Below are 20,000 nucleotides of genomic sequence, written 5' to 3'. Positions count from 1 at the left end.
AACATGTAATATATACATGATGTAAGTATATATGTAGTATCTAGTAACATTCATAATAACATGTAATGTATACATGATGTATGTCTTACTGTAGTAACATTCATGCCTTTTACAATTTGACCCTTGAACAGTCCGGATGGTTCTTTTCCTCTTTGGTCCAGAGTTTCCAAAAACAATATGAAATGTGGACTCGTCAGACCACAGAAAAACCTTTCCACTTTGCATCAGTCCATCTTAGATGGGCTCGGGCCCAGCTAAGCGTTTCTGGGTGTTGTTGATAAATGGCGTTGGCTTTGCATAGTAGAGTTTTAACTTGTGGTTACCGACAGTGGTTTTCTGAAGTGCTCCTGAGCCCATGTGGTGATGTCCTTTACACACTGATGTGGCTTTTTTGATGCAATAGCGCATGAGGGATGGAAGGTGTGTAATATCATGGCTTACGTGCAGTGATTTCTCCAGATTCTCTGAACCTTTTGATGATTTTACGGAGCGTAGATGGTGAAATCCCTAAATTCCTTGCAATAGCTGCTTGAGAAATGTTGTTAAACAATTTGCTCAGGCATTTGTTGACAAAGTGGTGACCCTCGCCCCGTCCTTGTTTGTGAATGAGTGAGCGTTTCATGGAAGCAGCTGCTTTTATACCCAATCATGGCACCCACCTGTTCCCAATCAGCCCCTTCACCTGTGGGATGTTCCAATAAGTCTTTGACGAGCATTCCTCAACTTTCTCACTCTTTTTTACCACTTGTGCCAGCTTTTTTGAAACATGTTAGGGGCATCAAATTCCAAATGAGCTATTATTTGCAAAAAATAAAGTTACCAGTTCCAATGTTAAATATCTCGTCGTTCACGTGGACACGCCCCGCCTTGTCTGTCTTAACGCGGAACTTACCATTTTTGCCAGGGAAATCCAGTTTTTGTCCTCCTTTCCCGCCGTTTTTCCGCCCTTTCGTTTATTTTTGCTACCGCACCGATGGGGTCGCTCGACAAGCCTCCATCCGCAACCCTCGGAGCGTGGACTCATTAAAGGAGCGCCACGAGTTTCATGTTCCGTCACGCCACCAATAACAAAGATGGATGGACACGAAGACAACTTAAAAAAAAGATGTTTGCCAAAACTCCAAACTTAGTGTAAATATCTTCGTTGGATAGTTCTTAAAAGGGAAGAGCAGGCGGCAGCTCACACAATCTCATATTTTCTGTAAGTCTTTGATGACCATTCCTCAACTTTTCTCGGTCTTTTTTGACACTTGTGCAACCTTTTTTGAAACATGTTGCAGGCATCAAATTCCAAAGGAGCTATTTGCAAAAAAATAAAGTTGACCAGTTCCAACATTAAATATCTCGTCTTTTTCACTGCGGCGTTCACGTGGACACGCCCCACCTTTTCGGTCCTGACGCAGTACTTCCAGTTTTTGTCCTTCTTTCCCGGCGTTTCTCCGTCCTTTTGTTTATTTTCGCTACCGCAAAGATGGAGTCGCTCGACAAGCCTCCGTCCACAACGCTCAGAACGTGGACTCATTAAAGGAGCGCCACGAGTTTCATGTTCCGTCATGCCACCAATAACAAAGATGGATGGACACGAAGACGACTAAAAAAAGATATCAGCCAAAAATCAAAACTTTGTGTAAATATCTTCATATTTTTGATACGTAGTTCTTAAAAAAAGGAAGAGCAGGCGGCAGCTCACACAATCTCATACTTTCTGTAAGTCTTTGATGAGCATTCCTCAACTTTTCTCGGTCTTTTTTGACACTGGTGCCAGCTTTTGTCGAAACATGTTGCAGGCATCAAATGCAAAATGATCTAATATTTGCAAAAAATAAAGTTTACATGTCCAATGTTAAATATCTCGTCTTTTTCACTGCGGCGTTCACATGGACATGCCCCGCCTTTTCTGTCCTAACCGAGTCCGTCTCCTTCGCTTACCTGTCAAAACTTCCAATTTTCGCCTGGGAAATCCAGTTTTTGTCCTTCTTTTCCGGCGTTTCCCCTGCTGTTTTGTTCATTTTCGCTACCACAGCCTCCGTCCATAACGCTCGAAACGTGGAATTAAAGGAGCGCCACGAGTTTCATGTTCCGTCACGCCACCAATAACAAAGATGGATGGACACGAAGACGACTAAAAAAAAGATATCTGCCAAAATTCAAAACTTTGTGTAAATATCTTCATATTTTTGATACGTAGTTCTTAAAAAAGGGAAGAGCAGGTGGCAGCTCACACAATTTATTTTCTGTAAGTCTTTGATGAGCATTCCTCAACTTTTCTCAGTCTTTTTTGCCACTTGTGCCAGCTTTTTTGAAAAATGTTGCAGGCATCAAATTCCAAGTGAGCTAATATTTGCAAAAAATAAAGTTTACCAGTTCCAACGTTAAATATCTCGTCTTTTTCACTGCGGCGTTCACGTGGCCACGCCCCGCCTTTTCTGTCCTAACGCAGAACTTCCAATTTTCGCTGGGGAAATCCAGTTGTTGTCCTTCTTTGCTGGCGTTTCCCCGCCCTATTGTTTATTTTCGCTATCGCAGCGATGGAGTCCCTCGACAAGCCTCCGTCCGCAACGCTCAGAACGTGGACTCATTAACTGAGCGCCTCAAGTTTCATGTTCCGTCACACCACCAATAACAAAGATGGATGGACACGAAGACGACTAAAAAAAGATATCTGCCAAAAATCTAAACTTTGTGTAAATATCTTCATATTTTTGTTACGTATTTCTTATAAAGGAAGAGCAGGCGGCAGCTCACACAATCTCATATTTTCTATAAGTCTTTGATGAGCATTTCTCAACTTTTCTCAGTCTTTTTTGCCACTAGTGCCAGCTTTTGTCGAAACATGTTGCAGGCATCAAATGCAAAATGATCTAATATTTGCAAAAAATAAAGTTTACATGTCCAATGTTAAATATCTCGTCTTTTTCACTGCCGCGTTCACATGGACATGCCCCACCTTTTCTGTCCTAACGGAGTGCGTCTCCTTCGCTTACCTGTCAAAACATCCAATTTTCGCCTGGGAAATCCAGTTTTTGTCCTTTTTTTCCGGCGTTTCCCCGCTGTTTTGTTCATTTTCGCTACCACAGCCTCCGTCCATAACGCTCGAAACGTGGACTCATTAAAGGAGCGCCACGAGTTTCATGTTCCGTCACGCCACCAATAACAAAGATGGATGGACACGAAGACGACTAAAAAAAAGATATCTGCCAAAAATCCAAACTTTGTGTAAATATCTTCATACATTGGATAGTTCTTATATAGGAAGAGCATATTTTCTCATATTTTCTTTAAGTCTTTGATGAGTATTCCCCAACTTCTGTCTTTTTTGCCACTTGTGCCAGCTTTTTAGAAACATGTTGCAGGCATCCCATTCTAAATGAGCTAATATTTGCAAAAAATAAGAGTTTCTCAGTGTGAACATGAAATATCTTGTCTTTGCAGTCTATTCAATTGAATATAAGTTGCCATTTACACGTTTTGAATTTGTTTGAACATTGTTTGAAATGTTTGTTTCCCTCCACATAGAGCAAACAACAGGATGGTGCAGACAGTGAGGCAGAAAGAGTGACCAGGAGAGCTCCATGGTGAGTGTTGAAGTGTTTCAAATGTCTTCTGTGCACCACACCAGGGTTGTGGAAGCTTGCCAGATACTGTACCATAACCAAGGTTGTTGTTGTTGTTGTTTGTTGTTGTCGTCGACAACAACGGCGGGTTTCAGGAATGCGGCAGGCAAGAACATGGCACGCCCCCCGCTTAAGCGCTTTGTTAGCTCTGCGGCCTGGGTTGACACCGAGGAGCCCTCTGGCGTGATGAAGGGGTAAGAAATGCCAGGCGGCTGCTGAAAAGATGGCTGCATCATTATTTGGCATAATGGACTTTATAGGGATTATGTCCCCAGAAGAAAAAAAAGTCCACTTGCACAGTGATGTAGCAGGCTTCGCTACACGTCTGAAACTCTTATTTGTCATTCAGCTACAGACTATCATTTTGTTTAGTTGTTTAGTCCTGGTCAAAAGTGTACATACACTTGTAAAGAACATCATGTCATGAGTTTCTAATCATATCTACAACTCTTATTTTTTTTGTAATAGAGTGATGGGAGCACATACTTGTTGGTATTACATGTCCTTTGGCAAGTTTCCCTGCAATAATGCGCTTTTAGTAGCCATCCACAAGCTTCTGCTTCACTTTTTCACCACAAAATTGCGGCAGTTCAGCTAAATGTGTTGCTTTTCTGACATGGACTTGTTTCTTCAGCATTGTCCACACCTTTAAAGGCCTACTGAAACCCACTACTACCGACCACGCAGTCTGATAGTTTATATATCAATGATGAAATATTAACATTGCAACACATGCCAAAACGGCCTTTTTAGTTTACTAAATAGCAATTTTAAATTTGGCGCGGACGTATCATGCTAAAACGTCGCAGTATGATCAGGTGTGCGCGTGACGTCACGCATTGTAGAGGACATTTTGTTCCAGCACCGTTCACAGCTATAAGTCGTCTTTCATCGCATAATTCCACAGTATTATGGACGTCTGTGTTGCTAAATCGTTTGCAATTTGGTCAATGAATAATGGAGACGTCAAAGAAGAAAGCTGTAGGTGGGAAGAGGTGTATTGCGGCCGCCTTCAGCAACACAAACACAGCCGGTGTTTCATTGTTTACATTCCTGAAAGATGACGGTGAAGCTTTACTATGGAACAGAGCGGTCAAGCGGACAGTGTGTTATGCAGCGATCGCTTCGAAAGATCGTGTTTCGAAGAGGGTCCCTTGCGAAGGGCCTAGATGGGCATCGCCACCACCCGTCGACTGGTGTTGAAGAAAGGTGCGGGGCAGGTTGTACAGGTGCGACAATATAATCTCACTAAAACACTAGTGACACAATTACTAAGATAATTGTGTCACAATTACTAGGATAATTGTGTCATTAGTGACAAAATTACTAGGATAATTTCCAGAATTATCCTAGTAATTTTGTCTAATAACATCTGAATCGCTCTCACTGTAAGGTTTTTGTTTTTTTGTAGTCCTTCACTCTCACTTTCCTTATCCACGAATCGTTCATCCTCGCTCAAATTAATGGGGGAATCGGCGCTTTTTGGGTCCGAATCGCTCTAGCTGCTGGTGGCCATGATTGTAAACAATGTTCAGATGTGAGGAGCTCCACAACCCGTGACGTCACGCACACAGCGTCTGCTACTTCCGGTACAGGCAAGGCTTTTTTATCAGCACCAAAAGTTGCGAACTTTATCATCGATGTTCTCTATTAAATCCTTTCAGCAAAAATATGGCAATATCGCGAAATGATCAAGTATGACACATAGAATGGACCTGCTATCCCCGTTTGAATAAGAAAATCTCATTTCAGTAGGCCTTTAAGTCAGAACTTTGGGAAGGCCATTCTAAATCCTTCATTCTAGCCTGATTTAGCCGTTCCTTTACCACTTTTGACCTGTGTTTGGGATCATTGTCCTGCTGGCCCAAGGCTCAACCTCCAGGCTGATGATTTTAGCTTGTCCTGAACAGTTTGGAGGTAATCCTCCTCTTTCATTGTCCCATTCACTCTGTAAAGCAGCAGTTCAATTGGCAGAAAAACCGTCCAGGTGCATAATACTACCACCACCGTGCTTGACGGTAGGTGTCAGGTCAAACACTGATGACATCTGTTAAACAAGACAAGAAGCAAGGAATTAAATGGAGACATAATTAAATTTGGCTCAAAGAGGAGAAACGCACACTCCTGTATCCTTGTACAGTGTCACCACGCTCTGACAAAAGATCGTACGCCTCCTTGTTTATTTGGACTTCAGAATCAGAATAGTTTTTATCGCCATTGTTTGAGAACCGGTTCACAAATTAGGAATTTTTCCTGGTGCAATTGTGCAACATAAAAGACATCACACAGAATAGAATAACACAAGCTGTAACTAAGCTATCAGATCTTATTGTTCATGTGACTTTCCCTGATTACATGGCAACAGCTGTTTCTAAGGGTTGTGGGGTCGTAAACAGCCGTCGCCTTTGATTACACAACAGTTCAAAGAAAAGGTCGGTTCAAAGAAGAGGTGGTCGGAGCTTGGGCAGGTCTTGCTTTCTCTCCGCTTTGTAGTTCTCAACTCAAGACTAAATCTTTCTGTGGATCACAATACATCAAAGAAACAGAAGCCTCGTGTTGCTTCCCATCCTACACAGTGGAGTTTTACAATACTTTTGCTTGGTAGGATCAAAGACCGCTGAAATCAATGCAACACAAAGTTTTTTGGTAACTTAGATACAATTATTCTGACAGTAGGCATGGTGTTCCTGGGATTAAAGGCCTCACTTTTTCTCCTCCAAACGTATTGCTGGTTATTGTGGCCAAACTGCTCCATTTTTGTTTCATCTGACCACAGAACTTTCCTCCAGAAGGTCTCATCTTTGTCCATGTGTTCAGTGGCAAACTTTAAATGAGCCTTTAAGTAAGGTGTGGCTTCTGGAGTAAGGGCTTCCTTCTTCGTGGTAGCCTCTCAGTCAATGGCCATGTTTGACCGTGGACACTGACACCTTTGTTCCAGCAGCTTCCAATTCATTGCAGACCTGATTTTTGCTGGTTCTCTGTTGACTCTTGATCATCCTGACCAATTTTCTGTCAGCAGCAGGTGATAGCTTGCATTTTCTTCCTGATTATGGCAGTGACAAAACTGTGCCACGCACTTTATACTTACCAACAAATGTCTGCACGACTTTTCTGTGACTTTCCTGACTTGTTCAAGAAATTGGAGGTAATCCTCCTTTTTCGTTGTCCCATTTAAAGCACCATTTCCATCGTCAGCAAAACAGGCTCTCAGGTTCAAACACCGATGACATCTATTACACAAGACAAGAAGCAAAGGAAATCAAACACAGACAGGATTCAATTTAGATCATGAGAACGCGTCCACTTGCACCCTCGTACATTGTCGCCCCACACTGAGGAGGGAGCTCCACGCCTCATTTATTTTGGGCATTTCCTGATTACATGGTTGCAGCTGCTTCTATGGGGAGCGGGGTCATAAACAGCTGCTGCACTAAGCCATAAACCATTTAGACAAAAGGTACCTGGAGCGGTGTCAGGTCCTGCTCCCTCTCTGCTTTGTGGACCTCGGGTCCTGACAATGTCTTCCTGTGGCTGTCCGAAGGGTCAAAGAAACCGACGCCTGCACGTCGCATCCCACATAAAAATAAGAGTTGTAGAAATGATTGGAAACTCAAGACAGCCATGACATGATGTTCTTTACAAGTGTACGTACACTTTTGACCAGGGCTGTAATAGGCTAACCTAGCATTATGACGCTATTACAATGTAAATGTTAGCTTACATACAGTAGCTATGGCTGCTGATTAGCATTAGCAACTTTACATGGCCATTTCAACGGCTACAAATTTGTTGATGAAAAACCACGACAATGATGCGCGTCACTATCAAACAGCTGTAACTGCAATGTTTACAGTATTAACACTTTTTGGGGTACAGCAAAAACAAACTACACTATTGACATGTTTCTGATTAGCGCTAGCGACTTAACACGGCCATTCCGAAGCCTCCAAATTTGTTGATGAAAACCAGGACAAAGATGCGCATCACTATCAAAAAGCTCTAACTGCAATGTTTACAGTATTAACACTTTTTGGGGCACGACAAAAACTCCAAACTACTGTACTGCCATGGCCGCTGATTAGCATTAGCGACTTTACATGGACATTTCAACGCCTCCAAATTTGTTGACCAAAAACGACAGGGATGCGCGTCACTATCAAAAAGCTGTAACTGCAATGTTTGCAGTATTAACACTTTTTGGGGCACGACAAAAACATAACAAAAACAACACGCTACTCTATTGACATGCTGCTGATTAGCATTAGCGATTTTACATGGCCATTTGAACGCCTCCAAATTTGTTGATGAAAACCACGACAGATGCGCGTCACTATCAAACATCTGTACTTGCAATTTTTACAGTATTAATACTTTTTGGGGAACAACAACAAAAACACTACACTACTGCCATGACTTCTGATTAGCATTAGCGATTTTACACGGCCATTTCAACGCCTCCAAATTTGTTGATGAAAACCACGACAGGGATGCGCGTCACTATCAAACAGCTGTAACTGCAATGTTTACAGTATCAACACTTTTTGGGGCACGACAAAAACAAAACAAAAACTCCAAACTAAAGTAGTGCCATGGCTGCTGATTAGCATTAGCGACTTTACATGGACATTTCAACGCCTCCAAATTTGTTGAACAAAAACCACGACAAAGATGCGCGTCACTATTAAAAAGCTGTAACTGCAATGTTTACAGTATTAACACTTTTTGGGGCACGTCAAAAACAAAACAAAAACAACAAGCTACTCTATTGACATGCTGCTAAATTAACATTAGCGATTTTACATGGCCATTTGAACGCCTCCAAATTTGTTGATGAAAACCACGACAGATGCGCGTCACTATCAAACAGCTGTACTTGCAATGTTTACAGTATTAATACTTTTTGGGGAACAACAAAAAAACAAACTACACTACTACCATGGCTTCAGATTAGCATTAGCGACTTTACACGGCCATTTCACTGCCTCCAAATTTGTTGATTAAAACCATGACAAAGTTGCGCGTCACTATCAAAAAGCTGTAACTGCAATGTTTACAGTATTAACACTTTTTGGGGCACGACAAAAACAACAAGCTGCTCTTTTGACATGCTGCTGATTACCATTAGCGATTTTACATGGCCATTTCAACGCCTCCAAATTTGTTGATAAAAACCACGACAGATGCGCGTCACTATCAAACAGCTGTACTTGCAATGTTTACAGTATTACTACTTTTTGGGGAACAACAACAAAACTAACTACACTACTGCCATGGCTTGATTAGCATTAGCGACTTTACACAGCCATTTCAACGCCTCCAAATGTGTTGATGAAAAACCACGACAAAGATGCGCGTCACTATCAATCAGATGTAATTGCAATGTTTACAGTATTAACACTTTTTGGGGCGCAACAAAAACAACTATCTATACACTCCTGCCATGTGACGTATTGGCCTCTAAACTGTGATTAAAAAAGGAGATTTTATTATCAAAAACAATACTTATTTAGACACAATAGTACCGAAAAGTGGTACTGTCGAGGGTTGGTATCGATTCCCAGGTACCGTAAATCGGTACCGTATTGTTTCAAATGTGAAAGGCAACCATCCCTATTTTTTTTTAATCAATTATCTGAGTCATTTTATATTTTATTGGATTCATCTTTATTATTTAAAATCCGCTGAAGTGACTCGTGGTGTACTGCACAGCGGGTGACCCTGGTAGGCTCCGCCCCCTCAGTAAAATGTGGTGCCCTGATTTTTGTCTGCAGGCGCAACACAAAATGAATGAATGAAGCCTTTGTACACAAAGTTGTGTTCGGTTTGGTCTTCAATACTGAGAGTCCAGTCCATAGTGGATCTAACATAATAGTGTGAGGGTCCAGTCCATAGTGGATCTAACATAATAGTGTAAGTCCAGTCCATAGTGGATCTAACATAATACTGAGAGTCCAGTCCATAGTGGATCTAACGTAATAGTGAGAGTCCAGTCCATAGTGGATCCAACATAATAGTGAGAGTCTATTCCATAGTGGATCTAACATAATAGTGTGAGTCCAGTCCATAGTGGATCTAACATAATATTGAGAGTCCAAAACATAGTGGATCTAACATAATAGTGAGAGTCCAGTCCATAGTGGATCTAACATAATAGTGAGAGTCCAGTCCATAGTGGATCTAACATAATAGTGAGAGTCCAGTCCATAGTGGATCTAACATAATAGTGTGAGAGTCCAGTCCATAGTGGATCTAACATAATGAGAGTCTAGTCCATAGTGGATCTAACATAATAGTGAGAGTCCAGTCCATAGTGGATCTAACATAATAGTGTGAGGGTCCAGTCCATAGTGGATCTAACATAATAGTGTGAGTCCAGTCCATAGTAGATCTAACATAATACTGAGAGTCCAGTCCATAGTGGATCTAACATAATAGTGAGAGTCCAGTCCATAGTGGATCCAACATAATAGTGAGAGTCTATTCCATAGTGGATCTAACATAATAGTGTGAGTCCAGTCCATAGTGGATCTAACATAATATTGAGAGTCCAATACATAGTGGATCTAACATAATAGTGAGAGTCCAGTCCATAGTGGATCTAACATAATAGTGAGAGTCCAGTCCATAGTGGATCTAACATAATAGTGAGAGTCTAGTCCATAGTGGATCTAACATAATAGTGAGAGTCCAGTCCATAGTGGATCTAACATAATAGTGAGAGTCCAGTCCATAGTGGATCTAACATAATAGTGAAATCCCAGTCCATAGTGGATCTAACATGATAGTGTGAGAGTTCAGTCCATAGTGGATCTAACATAATAGTGTGAGAGTCCAATCCATAGTGGATCTAACATAATAGTGTGAGAGTCCAGTCCATAGTGGATCTAACATAATAGTGTGAGAGTCCAGTCCATAGTGGATCTAACATAATAGTGTGAGTCCAGTCCATAGTGGATCTAACATAATAGTGTGAGTCCAGTCCATAGTGGATCTAACATAATAGTGAGAGTCCAGTCCATAGTGGATCTAACATAATCGTGAGAGTCCAGTCCATAGTGGATCTAACATAATAGTGAGAGTCCAGTCCATAGTGGATCTAACATAATAGTGAGAGTCCAGTCTATAGTGGATCTAACATAATAGTGTGAGAGTCCAGTCCATAGTGGATCTAACATAATAGTGTGAGAGTCCAGTCCATAGTGGATCTAACATAATAGTGAGAGAGTCCAGTCCATAGTGGATCTAACATAATAGTGAAATCCCAGTCCATAGTGGATCTAACATAATAGTGTGAGAGTCCAGTCCATAGTGGATCTAACATAATAGTGTGAGAGTCCAGTCCATAGTGGATCTAACATAATAGTGTGAGAGTCCAGTCCATAGTGGATCTAACATAATAGTGTGAGTCCAGTCCATAGTGGATCTAACATAATAGTGAGAGTCCAGTCCATAGTGGATCTAACATAATCGTGAGAGTCCAGTCCATAGTGGATCTAACATAATAGTGAGAGTCCAGTCCATAGTGGATCTAACATAATAGTGACAGTCCAGTCCATAGTGGATCTAACATAATAGTGTGAGAGTCCAGTCCATAGTGGATCTAACATAATAGTGTGAGAGTCCAGTCCATAGTGGATCTAACATAATAGTGAGAGAGTCCAGTCCATAGTGGATCTAACATAATAGTGAGAGACCAGTCCATAGTGGATCTAACATAATATTGAGAGTCCAGTCCATAGTGGATCTAACATAATATTGAGAGTCCAATACATAGTGGATCTAACATAGTAGTGGGAGTCCAGTCCATAGTGGATCTAACATAACAGTGGGAGTCCAGTCCATAGTGGATCTAACATAACAGTGAGAGTCCAGTCCATAGTGGATCTAACATAATAGTGAGAGTCAAGTCCATAGTGGAGCTAACATAATAGTGAGAGTCCAGTCCATAGTGGATCTAACATAATAGTGAGAGTCCAGTCCATAGTGGATCTAGTTAATGATTTGATCTTAATATTCACTGATGTACGTGGAAAAAGTCTGCACATGGAAAATGAAAATCTCTTTAAAAACCGTCTAAATTCTATCATCAAGGCTCCATCTTCCACTCGGCCACTGTGGGACCCAAATTGTTGAAAAATCGGATTTAATCCGGGTGTTTTAAATAAACAAAAAAGGCCAGAAATGTCAGTGCTGCAGCCATCTTGCATGCGAGCAGCAGTCAGGCGTGTCCACAAGTTCCCTCGAATGAAGTGTGGAAGGTTTGTGGTCATCATGCAAACACGAGTCGTCCGGCGATGTGTCGACTGAGCGTGTCACTTGTGTGTCCGTGTCCGCCCCCCCCCCCCTCCTCGTCCCCCCGCGGGCCCCACAGGACGGCGCGCCACACCTCGGACCCCCAGTGTGGCGAGGAGCCGGAGGAGCCGGTGGCGGAGAAGAGGAGGTCCAGCCTGAGCGAGCTGGGCAGCCGACTGACCTCCTTCATCCTGCCCCTCAAGACGTTAGTGCCTCTCAATGCGCCGCCAGAGTGAGACGTCGCTGCGTTCAAACGCTCTTTGGCTTGCGTGGCATCCGTGTGCTCTTCTAACCACTTTGTTTCCCTCCCCTTTGACGATAATCTTGTGTAAATGTTCTTTTCCTCCCGCGTGGTTCAGGAGGGAGGAGGAGCTCTTTGTCATGCTGTAAGTGTGCGGGGGCGGGGTGGGGGGGGGGCTGACAATGCATGCGCCAACCTCTGCTTGTCAATCAAGTGTCTTCTATCTACAGCAGGGGTCACCAACACGGTGCCCGCGGGCACCAGGCCGCCCGTAAGGACCAGATGAGTCGACCGCTGGCCTGTTCTAAAAATAGCTCAAATTGCAGCACTTACCAGTGAGCTGCCTCTATTTTTTTACATTTGTATTTATTTACTAGCAAGCTGGTCTCGCTTTGCTCGACATTTTTAATTCTAAGCGAGACAAAAGTCAAATAGAATTTGAAAATCCAAGAAAATATTTTAAAGACTTGGTCTTCACTTGTTCGAATAAATTCTTTTTTTTTTTTTACTTTGCTTCTTATAACTTTCAGAAAGACAATTTTAGAGAAAAAATACAAGCTTAAAAATGATTTTAGGATTTTTAAACACTTATACTTTTTTTACCTTTTAAATTCCTTCCTCCTTTCCTGACAATTTAAATCAATGTTCAAGTAATTATTTTTTTTTGGAAAGAATAATAAATACGTTTTATTTAATTCTTCATTTAAGCTTCTGTTTTTTTCGACAAAGAATATTTGTAAAATATGTCTTCATACTTCTTATGATTAAAATTCCAAAACAAATTTGGGAAAATCTGTAGAATCAAATTTAAATCTTATTTCAAAGTTTTTTGAATTTCTTTTAAAATGTTTGTTCTGGAAAATCTAGAAGAAATAATGATTTGTCTTTGTTAGAAATATAGTTTGGTCCAATTTGTTATATATTCTAACAAAGTGCATATTGGATTTTAACCTATGTAAAACATCAAAATTTTAAAATTAATCTTAATCAGGAAAAATTACTAACAATGTTCCATAAATTATTTTGATTTTTTTCAAAAATATTCGAATTAGCTAGTTTTTCTCTTCATATTTTTCGGTAGAATTTTGAATTTTAAAGAGTCGAAATTGAAGATAAACTATGTTTAAAAAATTTAATTTTCGTTTTTTTCGTGTTTTCTCCTCTTTTAAACCGTTCAATTAAGTGTTTTTTCCATCATTTATTCTCTACAAAAAACCTTCCGTAAAAGGGAAAAAAATGTACGACGGAATGACAGACAAAAATACCCTTTTTTTTTTTATATATATAGATTTATTTATTAAAGGTAAATTGAGCAAATTGGCTATTTCTGGCAATTTATTTAAGTGTGTATCAAACTGGTAGCCCTTCGCATTAATCAGTACCCAAGAAGTAGCTCTTGGTTTCAAAAAGGTTGGTGACCCCTGATCTACACTAAGCCGGATAACTTTATTCAGGATATACCCCACCTAACTGCTCCCTACACACACACACACACACACACACAATGCCATCGTCATGTAATCCTCCATATCAGTAGGTGGCAGCAGGGAGTTAATTGCTTTGTAGAAGTCAGAACGCGTTAAGGATGGTTAGTCGTGACTTCGATATACAGAGCACAGCAGGAGGTGGACTGCAGGTAGAAAGGTGTGCAATGCTTCAACCAACATGCTAGGAAAAGGCAATGAAGCGGAGGGAAGGCTATGCAAAAAATGAAAGTAAAACTGGACTGGCTGCAAAGTAAACAAACAGAATGCTGGACGATAGCAAAGACTTACAGAATGTGGAGGAGAGATGGCGTCCAAAGTTCATCCCGTACATGACTTGGCAATCAACAATGTTCCCGCAAAGGAGGAGAGCGTCCGCACAACTGAAATAGTCTTGATTGCTAAAAACAAAGCTGATCTAACATAATAGTGAGTCTAGTCCATAGTGGATCTAACATAATAGTGAGAGTCCAGTCCATAGTGGATCTAACATAATAGTGAGAGTCCAGTCCATAGTGGATCCAACATAATAGTGAGAGTCTAGTCCATTGTGGATTTAACGTAATAGTGTGAGAGTCCAGTCCATAGTGGATCTAACATAATAGTGTGAGTCCAGTCCATAGTGGATTTAGTTAATAGTGTGAGATTCCAGTCCATAGTGGACCTAATATAATAGTGTGAGAGTCCAGTCCATAGTGGATCCAACATAATAGTGAGAGTCCAGTCCATACTGGATCTAACATAATAGTGAGTCCAGTTCATAGTGGATCTAAAATAATAGTGAGAGTGTTGTCCATTGTGGATTTAACGTAATAGTGTGAGAGTCCAGTCCATAGTGGATCTAACATAATAGTGTGAGTCCAGTCCATAGTGGATTTAGTTAATAGTGTGAGATTCCAGTCCATTGTGGACCTAATATAATAGTGTGAGAGTCCAGTCCATAGTGGATCCAACGTAATAGTGAGAGTCCAGTCCATACTGGATCCAACATAATAGTGAGTCCAGTTCATAGTGGATCTAAAATAATAGTAAGAGTGTTGTCCATTGTGGATCTAATGTAATAGTGTGAGTGTCCAGTCCATAGTGGGTCTAACATAATAGTGAGAGTCCAGTCCATAGTGGGTCTAAATAATAGTGAGAGTCCAGTCCATAGTGGATCTAACATAATTGTGAGAATCCAGTCCATAGTGGATCTAACATAATAGTGTGAGAGTCCTGTCCATAGTGGGTCTAACATAATAGCGTGAGAGTCCAGTCCATAGGGGATCTAACATAATTGTGAGAATCCAGTCCATAGTGGATCTAACATAATAGTGTGAGAGTCCTGTCCATAGTGGGTCTAACATAATAGCGTGAGAGTCCAGTCCATAGTGGATCTAACATAATAGTGAGAGTCCAGTCCATAACGGGTCCAGCAGGAGATCATCTTGAGTGGAGACAGGTCAGCAACACAGAGATGTCCCCAACCGATGCACAGATGAGTGGTCCCCTCTGGGTCCCGACTTTGGACAGGTAGCGCATCACCTGTAGTCACCGAATCTGCCCCCCCCCCCCCCCGAAGGAGAGGGGGGCAGAGCAGAAAAGAAACGGCAGATCAACTGGTCTAAAAGGGGGGTCACTAAACAATGGTTTAGTGTCTCTGACTCGGGGGGTTTAAGGAGTTATCCGGCTTCATGTAGACCTGTCCTAATGACATCTGCTGCAACCTGTCCTGGTCTTCATGCCACCATCATGCCACCATCATGCCACCATCATGCCAGCACTCCACCATGTTCTCATTTTTTGGATGTCTTTGCTTGACTTGCAGTCCCAGCTCTTCCTCCAGCCCGGCGTCTTCAGACCCGGCCATATGTCCGTCTCTGCCCCAGGCCTTGACTTCCTCCCGGATGGCGACGGCGGCGCGGGGTAACCGGGGTCTCTGGCTGTGGTTGGCCATGGTGCTGGTTCTCGCAGGTCAGTGATGCTTGCCCATCGTTCACCATCCTTATGTAAGACCACGCCCATGGACCGGAGATTGTTGAAGGGTGCGATGTTGGCACCACAGCAGTATTGAAGTCTTTCCGACAGATCTGAGTTTTGAATTTTCCGCCCCAATGTGTCGATAACAAAGTCTAGTCCTGGTCAGACCACAGCCGAAAATCCTCCTATCAGTTTGGAAGGAGATCTGATCAATTAACCAAAACCAGGTACTGACTGATCCAGCACTTTAGGAGGTCCTCATCATTTCTACCAATTCCGGTCAAGATTTGAGTTTCTGGACCCAAGTCATGTTAGAAGTTTGGTGGCGAGCCATCAGATTGAAGTTTGACGCCATGCCACACCCACTTCCTATGGCGTGGCCAGAATTCCTTCGCAATTTTGAATCGCCCTTCCGTCCCATATGTCATTTGGTCCAAATCCCTAGGAGTTTGTTCAAGAACGAGGCCTGTTTTTGGCCTAAAAATTATTTTCTCATTTTTAAAGGGGCGTCCGAGAGTCAATTTTAAAATTTCGTGTTCTGTAACTGCAAAATATATACAATTGTTTGCTGGACCGGAAGCACTTGCAAAAACAGTTTTCATGCATGTTAAGGGCCTCAAAAATGCAATAGGACCCTGCAGCCTTTGCTGCTCAGGCCCCACTTAACTTGAGAGTCAACCTATAAAGTCGCCTATAAAGCGTTTTAAAAAACATCTAAAAAAATATCGTTGTTTTCTATACACGCTGTAAGTATATATGTAGTATCTAGTAACATTCACAATAACATGTAATATATACATGATGTAAGTAATTATGTAGTATCTAGTAACATTCACATTAACATGTAATATATACATGATGTAAGTATATATGTAGTATCTAGTAACATTCACAATAACATGTAATATATACATGATGTAAGTAATTATGTAGTATCTAGTAACATTCACATTAACATGTAATATATACATGATGTAAGTATATATGTAGTATCTAGTAACATTCACAATAACATGTAATATATACATGATGTAAGTGTAGATGTCATGTAGGAACATTCATAATAACATGTAATATATACATGTAAGTATGTATGTAGTATCTAGTAACATTCATATGTAATATATATATGATGTACGTATAAATGTAGTATCTATTAACATTCATTATAACATGTAATATATATATGATGTACGTATAAATGTATCTATTAACATTCATTATAACATGTAATATATACATGATGTAAGTATATATATAATGTAGTAACATTTATATGTCATATATACACAATGTGAGTATATACTGTATGTAGTATCTAGTACCATTCACAATAACATGTAATATATACATGAGGTAAATATATATGAAGTGTCTATTAACATTCATATTAACATGTATTATATACATGATGTAAGTATATATGTCATGTAGTAACATTCATAACATGTAATATATACATGATGTAAGTATATATGTAGTATCTATTAACATTCATAATAACATGTAATACTTACATATTTTGCTCATTTTAAGCATATTTTTGCATATTCATTTTCCCAGACTGATCACATTTGCCATTCCAACAACTCCTCATCAGTAGGGTAAAAGTAACGTGTCCCACGACGGTCTAAACCAGGGGTGTCCCAAATGCCACAATGGGATTTTAAGTAACTTGGCTCAAAGGAGATTTCTATTCATTTTGAAAGTCAATGTATAAGCTCCTTTTCCACAAAGTTAGTGTAATTCAGCCCTATAATCAATGATAATTATTTGAAGGATAGTTTGCGCTGCATTTATTTATATGACCCAATGCAAACAACCTTCCCTAGTCATGGTGCAGGGAGGAAAAAAGCTAACCAACAAAAGAATGCCAACTGACATGCTAACATAACATGGATATTTAAAAAAAACGTCCACATGCCATAAAAAAATCTGAATTCCACCCATTTGAATCCATTACAAAGCATGATGGGAAAAATGCAAAACACCCCACACGTATCCATGTTGGACACATTTTAGCTGCTTGATTGTTCTGATTGATTACACAACACTGAAAGAGGTCACAGAAGTCAACAAGATAGAAGTCCAACTGTCATATACTCTTAAAATCTAATTATAATAATGTTTATACTAATTATATATCATTGTGTAAGTATAAGTATGTATGTATATTTATATATATATATATATATAAAATGGAAATGTTTGTATGTATATATGTATGTATATATATATGTATATATGTATGTGTATGTATATTTGTGTGTGTGTGTGTGTATATAGTATATATATATATAGTATGTATAGTGTGTGTGTGTGTGTGAGTACTATATATATATATATATATATATATATATATATATAAAATGGAAATGTTTGTATGTATATATATATGTATATATGTATGTGTATGTATATTTGTGTGTGTGTGTATATAGTATATATATATATATATAGTATGTATAGTGTGTGTGTGTGTGTGTGTGTGTGTGTGTGTGTGTGTGTGTGTGTGTGAGTACTATATATATATATATATATATATATATATATATATATATATACATTAGTACACACACACACACGCATATAGTGTGTGTATGTGTATATATATATATATATATATATATATATACACACACAGTGTGTATAAGTGTACACATTGTGTGTACACCTATAGGAAGAGATTATGAGATACAACAAAGACTAATGTAGGACAAATGCTGATCCAGAACCTTCTATTTTTGAGCCTGAACATAAGGAGGATGATCTCCAAGTTTTGGAAGCCGTGTGCTAAACAGATGCAGCTTTAGTCAAACACTAAGCATCATGTTGCAGTCTTGCTTAGAGCTAAACAGAATATACAAACTATCACCATAATAAAACAATCACTTAGTCTACGATGTCTGCTCTCACTGGGATACTTATATCTTCCCGTTTAGATGAAGTAAGCATGCATTTGGTAAGTGCCGGAGTGAGAAGAGATTTTAAAATAATTAACGCATGCTTACTTTTACCGCATGCCTTTGGTAAGCGCAGGAGTGGGAAGAGGTTTTAAATTAATTAGCGCTTGGCGGCAATTCAAGGAAATACGGTCTTCCTATTAGCCACCTCCTACTTGCCATATTTTGTGAGTTAGAATGCACAAAAAAAGAAAACCGTGTCGTCTTACATGGGGATTGTGACGGATAATTAGCGCATGCTTACTTTTACCGCATGTCTTTGGTAAGCGCAGGAGTGAGAAAGTTTTAAATTAATTAGCGCCCCGGCGGCAATTCAAGGAAATACGGTTAACTATTAGCCACCTCCTACTTGCCATATTTTGTGAGTTAGAATGCACACAAAAAGATAACCGTGTTGTCTTACATGGGGATTGTGACTGATAATCAGCGCATGCTTACTTTTACCGCATGCCTTTGGTAAGCGCAGGAGTGAGAAGAGGTTTTGAATTCATTAGCGCCCCGGCGGCAATTCAAGGAAATACGGTATTCCTATTAGCCACCTCCTACTGGCCATATTTTGTGAGTTAGAATGCATGAAAAAAGAAAACTGTGTTGTCTTACATGGGGATTGTGATGGATAATTAGCGCATGCTTAATTTTACCGCATGCCTTTGGTAAGTGCCGGAGTGAGAAGAGGTTTTAAAATAATTAGCGCATTCTTACTTTTACCGCATGCCTTTGGTAAGTGCCGGAGGGAGAAGAGGTTGAAAATAATTAGCGCATGCTTACTTTTACCCCATGCCTTTGGTAAGTGCCAGAGTGAGAAAAGGTTTTAAAATAATTAGCGCATGCTTACTTTTACCGCATGCCTTTGGTAAGTGCCAGCATGAGAAGCATTTTCAAAATATTCAGCGCATGCTTACTTTTACCGCATGTCTTTGGTAAGTGCCGGAGTGAGAAGAGTTTTTAAAATATTCAGCGCATGCTTACTTTTACCGCATGCCTTTGGTAAGTGCCGGAGTGAGAAGAGTTTTTAAAATATTCAGCGCATGCTTACTTTTACCGCATGCTTTTGATAAATGCCGGAGTGAGAAGATGTTTTCAAATAATTAGCGCATGCTTACTTTTACCGCATGCCTTTGGTAAGTGCCGGAGCGAGAAGAGGTTTTAAAATAATTAGCGCATGCTTACTTTTACCGCATGCCTTTGGTAAGTGCCGGAGCGAGAAGAGGTTTTAAAATAATTAGCACATGCTTACTTTTACCGCATGCCTTTGGTAAGCGCAGTAGTGAGAAGAGGTTCTATATTAATTAGCACCCCTGCGGCAATTCAGGGAAATACGGTATTCCTATTAGCCACCTCCTACTTGCCATATTTTGTGAGTTAGAGTGAACAAAAAAAGAAAACCGTGTTGTCTTACATGGGGATTGTGACTGATAATTAGCGCATGCTTACTTTTACTGCATGC

The 20,000-nt window shown here is 40.2% G+C and overlaps 1 protein-coding gene across 1 annotated transcript in view; it reads left to right on the top strand.

The window, feature by feature from the left end:
• LOC133561302 (inositol 1,4,5-triphosphate receptor associated 2-like) overlaps positions 1–20,000 on the top strand; it is a 23,545-nt gene that overhangs the window by 1,494 nt on the left and 2,051 nt on the right. Inside the window, exons 5-9 of the mRNA XM_061914666.1 lie at positions 3,517–3,575; positions 3,710–3,808; positions 11,986–12,138; positions 12,266–12,292; positions 15,439–15,584. Coding sequence (XP_061770650.1) covers positions 3,517–3,575; positions 3,710–3,808; positions 11,986–12,138; positions 12,266–12,292; positions 15,439–15,584 — 484 coding nt within the window. The remainder of the gene's footprint in view (positions 1–3,516; positions 3,576–3,709; positions 3,809–11,985; positions 12,139–12,265; positions 12,293–15,438; positions 15,585–20,000) is intronic.

This window comes from Nerophis ophidion, linkage group LG10 (genome assembly GCF_033978795.1).
Source record: "Nerophis ophidion isolate RoL-2023_Sa linkage group LG10, RoL_Noph_v1.0, whole genome shotgun sequence".
In the NCBI taxonomy this organism is placed as follows: domain Eukaryota; kingdom Metazoa; phylum Chordata; class Actinopteri; order Syngnathiformes; family Syngnathidae; genus Nerophis; species Nerophis ophidion.
The sequence above is the reverse complement of the archived record's forward strand: the minus strand, read 5'-3'. Positions and strand labels throughout refer to the sequence as shown.